General features: G+C 42.0%; 1 protein-coding gene across 1 annotated transcript in view; it reads right to left on the bottom strand.

Annotated features, from left to right (window-relative positions):
* MYO1A (myosin IA) overlaps positions 1-5,809 on the bottom strand; it is a 17,565-nt gene extending 11,756 nt beyond the window's left edge. The window contains exons 1-10 of the mRNA XM_074269931.1: positions 5,494-5,809; positions 3,789-3,925; positions 3,503-3,618; positions 3,078-3,172; positions 2,763-2,867; positions 2,528-2,574; positions 2,254-2,317; positions 1,953-2,051; positions 1,383-1,486; positions 941-1,088 (exon numbers count right to left, since the gene is read on the bottom strand). Coding sequence (XP_074126032.1) covers positions 941-1,088; positions 1,383-1,486; positions 1,953-2,051; positions 2,254-2,317; positions 2,528-2,574; positions 2,763-2,867; positions 3,078-3,172; positions 3,503-3,618; positions 3,789-3,902 — 892 coding nt within the window. The 5' untranslated portion in view covers positions 3,903-3,925; positions 5,494-5,809. The remainder of the gene's footprint in view (positions 1-940; positions 1,089-1,382; positions 1,487-1,952; positions 2,052-2,253; positions 2,318-2,527; positions 2,575-2,762; positions 2,868-3,077; positions 3,173-3,502; positions 3,619-3,788; positions 3,926-5,493) is intronic.
* Positions 5,810-9,291: the final 3,482 nt, after the last annotated feature.

Below are 9,291 nucleotides of genomic sequence, written 5' to 3'. Positions count from 1 at the left end.
AGACAAAGAAAAGAAAAGCTTTATGAAATATAAGCTTGCCAAAAACATATAAAATTTAAAATCTCAGAATAATGCAAAATATGAATGAAATCCACAAAAGAAGGAATAATTAGAAATGATTATAGGGTCAGAATTTAGTGCTCTCAATGCAGAATTTTAAAACTCAGTGGATTAGAAAAAATGAGCCTACAATAAATAGCTTCTTCAAAGAAGTGAGAGATTAACAGATTTCTAGCACAAAATTTTGTGATGGAAAATCTATCAGAAAAACCCCCCAAAAGTCAACAATGTTAAGATTAACTATAGAAATTTTAAATAGTTGGCCTTCAAGATAGGATTGAAGACAATTTAAAGAAAATAAGTCTTCCAGAAGAATACAACAAATTAAAAAAGACCTCTAAACATTATAGTGCAGGAAAAAAAATGCAAGAAAATTGACCAAAACGTTTGAATACAAAAAACAGAGTACAAAAAGAGAGTAGTTAGTCACAGATTTTCTCTAAGGAAACAAAGAAACATGTCTCAAACTCCAAGACACATATTTACTAATTTCATTGACAAACAACAAATTGTGCAAGTAGCCAAAAGAAAGATCTGAGATATTGAATAACTCAAAATTATTCCATATTCTGAGAAACTGCAAAAAAGAAACCCAAAATTCTACATCATTGTAAAAGGGGGATAAGGAAGCATTATGTGAACAGGACAGTCAAAAGGGTTTTTCCCCAGTGAAAGTTCTGGGACTAACTTGAGATGGCTAGTAGGAAATGGAATAAAGAAAATTTGTCCCCCAGGACTATGGTGTATGGATGGGTGTGCTCATATGCCCACATGTACAACCTGAGGTTAGCATATAGCCAGAAATGGAAAAGAAAGAGTTTAGTCCAAAAGAGGAAGATGTAAGGCTGTGTAGAGTGGATTCCAGTTAGGGCAATAATACCTTTTTCATCACGAATACTGCTCCCTGACAACCCATTGGCCTGGAAGTCATCCCTCAGCTCCACATTTCCCAGCTTCAGCACCATGGCCACTACCTCAAAAATCTGCTGGACCTCCTCAGTGGAGAATCCAATGATGTCCATGGCATTCTTAGGGAGAAAACAAAAATCAGACCCTGGCTGGGACAATGGACCATACCCATTATCCTGCCTTATATACCTATTCTCTAATGTCCACAGATTCCTAGGGATAAGACTGATAGAAAAGCCTGACTTAAATAGTTGTCTCTACTCAATTATTCTACTCTGTGTTCTTACTCTCTCCTTCTTGGTATCTTATATAGGGGATCCTCCCTCCTTCCCACTTCTCAGAGTGAGAGTTCTAGATGAGCTTAGGGGTTCACGCTTGCCAAGTTGCACCTGTAAACCATCCCATATCCTCACCTGAACCACTCTGAAGTTGGCTGCATCATCCATCCCATCTACCCTGGAAGCCTCACGGTTCAAATATGAGTAGCAGCTTCCATCCTTTTCCAGCCTCAATGCCTCTAGAAATAGGAGATGATGGAGAAAGAGTTAGCTTCCCCCCACCCACAATGCCTGGCCTTGATTCCTTTTATCCCTGATCCTTATCTCTGTCCCTCTCATTTCTGAACAATGTCAGGACAGAAATGGTAATGTCAGGACAGGGAGAGGAGTACAGAAAATAACCAAAACCACAATAAAACATATGCAAAGGATGCATGGGAAAGTACCAAAAATGACCAAAAAATGAAAAATGGCATATGCAAAGTATCAAATGAACTTATTGTACAAACAACAAATGCTATGGGAATCAAGGTGGTGAGTAATCATATTGGGCTAGAATAGCTATAACAGAACAATAAATGAGGGGAAAGGCTCTAAGGGATGTGTCTGAGAAGACCTGGATTGTTCAATGAAGTGTTTTCTCTAAGGGTTTCTACAGAGAATAAGGAAGAAAGATGTATAGGGGGCTCAGAAGTAGATACGTACTCAGTAACTGGGCATCTGCCCCAGCCAGAAGCTGGTAGAAGATATGGAAGTTCCTTTCTCCTTTGATATGTTTCACTACCCGGGATTTTTCCAACAGATCTGGGAGGGAGTAGACAATGATGTCCTAGGAAGAATCCCACCTATACTGGAAAACATCTTGGCCCCTCTTCATGATTCCCCCTATCCCCAGGTCTCCATGGAGTTTTAGGGAACTACCTCTCTCTCAGCTGCTGCAGGGGCAGGTAAGGGGAAAGGGAACGCAGTAAGACAATAAGGTGAACGGAAATGGCAAACTACTTACAATTTGTGATGACCCCACCAAGGGGGGAGCCCTTAAAGTCAAATTCAATGTCCATGTATTTGCCCTAAGAAGAAGGGGAACAGATACAGAGACCTAAGAGAAAAAGTATTTCTTCCATATTTGCAGAGGATTCATGATCAGGGCAATAAATTGGGAGGTCACTCAAGTGTTCTCTTCCTCTAAGGCCCTGATTTAGCAGCCCAGGTATGTGATCCCACCTCATTCTCCCAAACGTCCAGAACGTTTTCCTCAATCCTTCTAAGGATTCACTTACAAATCTGGAGGAGTTGTTGTTTCGGGTTGTCTTGGCATTTCCAAAAGCTGCAGAGAAATGTGTACAGGACAGATAAGGCAGGTAAGAGAGGGGACTGGGAGAAAGCAAGGAAGAAGGGAAAGGGAAACAGGGACAAGAGTACTAGGGGGGCAGGCACCCCTCAGATTTATCACGGATGAACCACAGCAATGACTGGCAGAGCACAGATTAAGGAGGAGGGGGGATGGCATCTTACCTTCCAGCACAGGGTTCGATTGCAATAGCTGATCCTTCACTGAATTCACCTGCTCTTCTTTCTCACATACAGCTGCCACATAGGACATCACCAATTTACTGGCTTCTGCTCCAAAGAAAAAACTCCCATGATCTTCACTCAGAGTCAACCATTTCCCTCACCAACCACATTTCTGGGGTGGACATGATTTAGAGGATAAAATATATGTGTGTGTGTGTGTGTGTGTATATATATATATATACATATATACTTATTTATTTATTTATTTGTTTATTGGAGGAGGGTGTTTGGGATTCCTCTGGCCAGTCCCCTCACCAGTTTTCCCAGATCCGCTCTCTCCCGTGATAATGATGCACTGGTCTCGGTCATGATCTCTCAGTGACTGATATGCTTCATTTGCCAATGCATAACTAGGAAATGGAGAGGAGGAGAATGAGTAAGATGGAGTCTACCATCAAGGGAACCCCCTCTCACTCATTTCCCAACCTTCAAATTAGACACCATTGTTCTTATGGATGAGGTAAAGTTAAAAAGTGGGGATGAGTTCAGAGGCAACAATCTCATGGAACCAAGAGTTCTCAGGAATTAAGGGCCATGGAGAACCACTAGGGTAGAGATGGGAGAAATAAGGTAGCCAACGGATGGGGGAAGTTGAAAAACTAGAAGTGTTTGGGGCAGAGAATCTGGGGTTCTCAGAGAAGGGGCTTTCTCTGGGCCTCTCCCCCCACAGGGGCTCTCACATGTGGGGCTTCAGCTCATAGAAGTTGTATTCCTTGTACTTATCGATGAACTCAGGGCCAAAGATGGGCAGCTGTTGATAGGGATTCACGGAGATCACCACATTCCCAATGTAGGTCTGGAGTATGGGAAAAGGGAAGCAGAGTGAGCCCGAGAGATACTGTTTCCTGGCCTCTTCCTTCCTCCCTGGAAATCTACCCTCTTCTCCAGAACTTAGTGTTTATCCAGAAGCTTTACCGTCCATGGTGCGAGAGAGGATGAGTGGGAAGGGCATATTCTTATACTTACATAAATTTCTTTGTGTTGAAATCGCTTGTTAAGGTTCTTGATCAACGACTCTTCATTCAGAGGTTCTAGAAGGACCATATCCCCCACCCCTACTGAACCTTCTAATACAGGCATCTCTCAGCGGAGAGGTATAGAACCTGAGGAGGAGAGGGAGAAGAATAGAGAAGACTAAGACAGGGTAGTGAGAATTTCACAGCTCTAAGGCACAAGTTGTGCTTTTATGGAGGTGGGGTATAAAAGAATCAAGGGAAACCCTTCCCCCAAGTACAGATTTGCACTGAAGTCTCCAAAAAGGAATTCCCAAGATTAGAAGGGCTTCTAGACTAAGTCAGAGTTAGAATAAAAATGTCCAAGGAGTCTGCTGAAAGTAGCAACATTCTCTGTACTGATCCTCCTGCTATGGGAGAGGCGATGGTGGTGAGGGGGATGCCTCCCACAGGCCATCAGGAGAAAGGACTGGTTGGTGGTGAAGACTAAGGGATGAGAGGAGGGCGAACTGGTGTGTCCCAGTCAGTCCCAGGATAGGTAGAAGTGCAGAGCTCTTTGCCTCCTGCATTGAGATTCCGGCCAAAAACTAAATCCACTGACCACTCAAGGAAGGGTCCCTTTAGCGGAATACAATCATCCACTTCTTTGAATAGTTTTTCCCCCAAGCTTATCCCTTCTGGTTACTATTTGAAAGTATTTGTAAATAAGAACTGAGTGAGGGTGCAAGTTGAGAAATAACAATGCCCAAAATGCAGTTGGTATCTCTCCCCCAAAGGGGTAAAAAGGAGCAATACTCAACCCCAAATGCTCAAAGAAGCTCTGTCAGAAACCACAAGGTCTGTGGATGGGACTGAACATCTGTACCTATTTTTAAACCTGTGGCTTTTATATAGATTCTAGTCATCCCCGCAATCTTCCGGCTTGGACTCTGCCCCAGAGGGCCACACCCGGCTTTTTAGTAGTGGGAATGCAGGAGGGCTCTGTGTGTGTGTGTGTGTGTGTGTGTGTTGTGGTGGCTGGAGGAGGTGGCAGGGAAAGTGAAGAGTGGCAGGGGCGGGGAAAGAGATCTCTAAGCAGTTCTATTGGGAGGTGATTTTTCTAAAAGTAATCATATCTGATCCCTGTTCATGCAGTTGGCATATGACAGAACTCCTTAAGGAGACATGCAGTGAAGTGGCCTCTGTGGCACAGGGGTGGGGACCAAGGCCAGGGGAGATAAGCATCCGTACAATGGCTAAATGTCCTGTGGCTTCCATGCCCCTCTCCACCCCAATCCTTCCAGCAAAAGAGCAACATAATTTTTCTCTTGGCTTTTCCTCTGAAGCTTTCAGTAGGGGGGATTGGAATAGGAAAGATTCCTAGCAAGAGCTCGAGAACTATACTTCTTTCCTTGCCTTTCTCCTCCAGAGGTCCCAGAGAAAGGGAACATTTTTGTTGCTACATCCTTTGGCGATGCAGCTGAAGGAGAAGCTACAGGAAGGGGTGGTTAAAGGGAAAGAAAGGGGGAGGAAGGGAGGAGAAGACATTCCCTTAGGAAATTTTAGGAGAGCTTTGTTGAGAGTTGCTGTCCAGAGTTGTCCATGGCTCCATCAAACCTCAAGGGAATGTGGAGATTGGGGGGGGAGGGGGGATGTAGGAGAGAGAAAGGGGCAAAAAGTTAGGATAGATTCAGTTGACTAGGAAGTGGGGAGAGAAGACAGAAGAGGAACAGACTCACCTGATGCTGGGAAAAGAATATGGCAGGAGCAGCGATCCTTTGAAAACCAATAAGAAACCGAATATCAGCCAAGACTGGAATAGAAGGCTTAGAGACCCAAGAGCAAAGAAGGAACTGCAGTTAGTAGGAGCTGTCCATGGTGTGGAGTGGTGGGGTTGGATGGGAGCCCACTTGATGGCCAAGATGGGAGGCTCTTCTTTTCTCCTCTTCCACTCTCCTTTCTCTCTCTCTGTATGCCTCCGGCCAGGGTTCCCTGTATTGCTCCAGCAAGAAGACGACCAGGCACAAAGTCCAGGGCAACTCCTGGGTAGGGTGTGGTCCAATTAACCCATCAGAGCTTATATGTCCTGCTGAGAGAGGGCTCAGTTTCTTCCAAGAGTCCCTGCTGGAAAGGGGAGGTGATTTAATTGGCCCTGCTTCTTGATGTGGCCTTGGCCCTGGGATATCTTGGAGAGGAGGGTGTGTGTGGAGTGGATAGGAAGTGAATTTTCTAATAAAGAAGGATAGATTCTCTGCTGTCAGTTTGGGAACAATAGCAAGAAAATGGAACCTAAAAGCAAGAGTGTCTCCATCCCAAAGAAGTGACATTTCTTAACTCTGTTCCCTTCCTACCTGCCTGGATTGGAAAATAGTCCACATAAGGCAGTAGATAAGGTGACTTTTTAGTTTGCCAAGAGGAACTTAAAATCCTCTTGCTCTCTTCTACTCCTGTACAGATCAGGTGACCTGTCTTTTAAGGCAAAAGGGAGAGGATTTAGTACCAAATTGGTACTAAATTCTTCCTGCATTTCTTTGACCAAGTCCCTGGGAGTGAGGTGGGCACCTAGGGAGTCCATTGATTGTTTTTCCTATTCCAAGCCTGAATGACTTTGCTATAAGGTTCAGGTTTTATTGGCTTCACAAGAAGCAAACAGCAGAGGTCAGAACTGTCAACAGGGACATTGCCCATATGCTTCTCTGATTGTTCATCCACACACTCAAATACAAACATGAGAAGAAAGTAACTCAAAATAGAAAATGAGAGTAGAAGTGCAATCCTGAGTGGAGACTTGTGATGATAAACAAAGGTTTATGATCTAACAAAAAGATCATTTGGAATAATAAACTGCCAGCTAAAACACAAGTAAAGGATGTTTGTAAACTGTTTCTTTAGTCTGAGAATTCAGGTAATGGACCCAAATAATTCTCCCTTTTCCCAAAATCTTTGTAGCCAGGACCAAGGAAAATCAAAGAGTGGTTGCTAAGGATGCAATTTTTATGGTAACAAATATTAGTTCCAGAGGAGCAAAATAGATAGCAAATGTACCCCCAACGTAAGTTGAAGTAGGGAAATGCTTTGCAATAAGGAAAGAAGAAGGATGAGTACACCTACTAAGGTGCTTTGCTAAGCACCTACTAAGTGCTAGCCACTGTTCTAAGTGCTTTGTAAATATTGAAATAAGAGAGATGGAAAAAAAAGAGGATGATATAAAGGAAAGATAATAGAGTCCCTTAAAAAAAGAACCAGCCTTACCCTTACATAGGCATTACCATTAATTCTTCTTGGTACAGTAGCAGAAAAGTACTGGATGGAAAGAGCACTGGTTTTGAAAAGTTAAAGGATTTGGATTCAAATTCTACCTCTAAAACTACCTATAGGATGTTGGTTACCTCTCTGGGCCTCAGTTTTCTTATCTATTAAATGAGATAATTGGACTAGATGATTTCAAAGTCCTTTACAACTCTAAATATATGATGCCGTGAATTTCCTACAAGAAGGTAACCATTGAGGAGAGGGTCTGGGTTAGCTACACCTCATTCCAGGAGATAATAAACATGCTGCATTTACAACTTGCAATGAAAAGAAAAAGCAAAACTACATTCCTATCTTAGTTTCTCTAGGGTAGTGACAAAATAAATGATAACTTTGGAAACCACATTATTTCTTTCAGACTCTATCAGGGTGAATTATAGCTCTAGGGCCATCTGAGTACCTTAGTCACTTGAAATTCTCCTATACCCAAGATTTGCTGATGGGTGATTTTGGCAAAGGAAAAAAGTCCATCTCATTTTATAAAACGTTTATATAGACATTATATGAATTGTTATGAAAGAAATGCTATGTTCATATACACTGTCACAATTCTATACCCACGAAGAATCACCATGAAGGAGGAAAATATCTGTATACTATTAATCATTTGTCAAGAAAAATATTAATTAAAAATTTAACATTATCAGATTTTTTCTTCCCAAAGAGGATTGGCCCTACTCCAAACCTTAGTATCAAGATTTTTCTGATAAAAATCTAGCATCCAAAATGTGTAAGGAACTGACATATTGACAAACCAAACAATTCCCCAATAGATAAGTGATTTAGAACTATAGTATAAAGCAATTCTTGAAAGAAACCTAAATTATCAACAATTATATTAAAAAGTTCAAAATCTTTAATAATCTAAGAAACAAAATCAAAACAACTATAAGATTCCATTTTGTGCCTATCAGTTTTACAAAAATAATAAAAGATAAGTTCAATGCTAGTTTAGATGTGGCAATATGAGTGTGCTATGTATATTGGTGGAGTGAATTTGTTTGGAAAATATGAATTTATGGGTTATGAAAATGTACATTACCTTTTACCTAAGGGTCCTGCTAGTTGGACTATCTTTCAAGGAGTTTACTGAAGGTTAAATACCTACACACTCCTTTCTCTGAGAAAAGGGGGCTTTATTTATTAACTTAAAAACAACCTGGCAGCATCAGGGAATCCTCTCTGGTCTAAGGAGCTTGTCTAATATTTACAAGACAAGGGTTATCTCCTCCCAAGGGGGTAACTTTTTCATCACTGGGTGAAACAAACAAGCTTCTGCAGGAACCCCAGACCCCAAACCTCCCATACTGGGTTAAATGGACAACAGCATCCTCCCTGCAATCAGCTACCCATTCAGAAATTAACAAAGACCCTTCTGGGGCCCATTCCGGGGTGACCGGTTCTAAGCAAAACTAAATGTCTGACCATCACCAGTACCAACCCTTTCTGTGTGCACTGGGCCCCTCACTGTGCCAGCTCCCCAGTGCAGTGCCATCACACCCCAACCCCCAAAATACTGTATGATACTAAAGTACCTCTCCTATTCCCAGCTGATCAAAGAACTTATCTATTCACTGCAACTTTATCTCAGCTAACAGTTCATTTATATGCCTCTTTCACAGCATTTTCCTCACAAGTCTGTAGATCATTTTATTTTCATTTTATGGGCAAGGAAACTTCTCCAAGTTAGGACACTGCTAAAGGCTTGTTCCCAGATTTTTGTTCTTGCCCCCAGGTTTCTACGTGTGCATGTTCAATAACATCATTTGCTTCTAAAGAAAAATGTTAGGGAAAGAAGAGGCCCTCCTTAAATCCCACCTGCTTTTCATTTACACACAGGTCCTCTGAAAGCTACACATTTCCCCTCACTACACTTAATCCCCAACTCACATCAACAGGTCACCACATTCTAGTTATCTTTTTTTCTGGGACAAAAGCAAGCATAAATATCAGTCCATCTGCATCATAACTAGAATTATGATTTTGCTCTTTCTGTCCCTGGCCAAAGACATTTGGAGAGGGAAGAATTATTTTGAGCAAACCTTCAAGACTGAATAATGAAGATGGGTGAGCTACTTCTCTCAGGGCCCTGGGATCTCCGCTCAAATTTATTTTGCTTTGGGAAGAAAGGGAAGGGGTGGAACTGTCAGCCCCACCAGTATTTAGTAATTTACATAAACTTACATAGAGACTGCATCATATCTTTTTTCTTCTGTCCTCCCACT

Source organism: Sminthopsis crassicaudata, chromosome 5, assembly GCF_048593235.1.
Source record: "Sminthopsis crassicaudata isolate SCR6 chromosome 5, ASM4859323v1, whole genome shotgun sequence".
NCBI classification, from domain to species: domain Eukaryota; kingdom Metazoa; phylum Chordata; class Mammalia; order Dasyuromorphia; family Dasyuridae; genus Sminthopsis; species Sminthopsis crassicaudata.
This window is presented reverse-complemented; position numbering and strand designations above follow the sequence as displayed.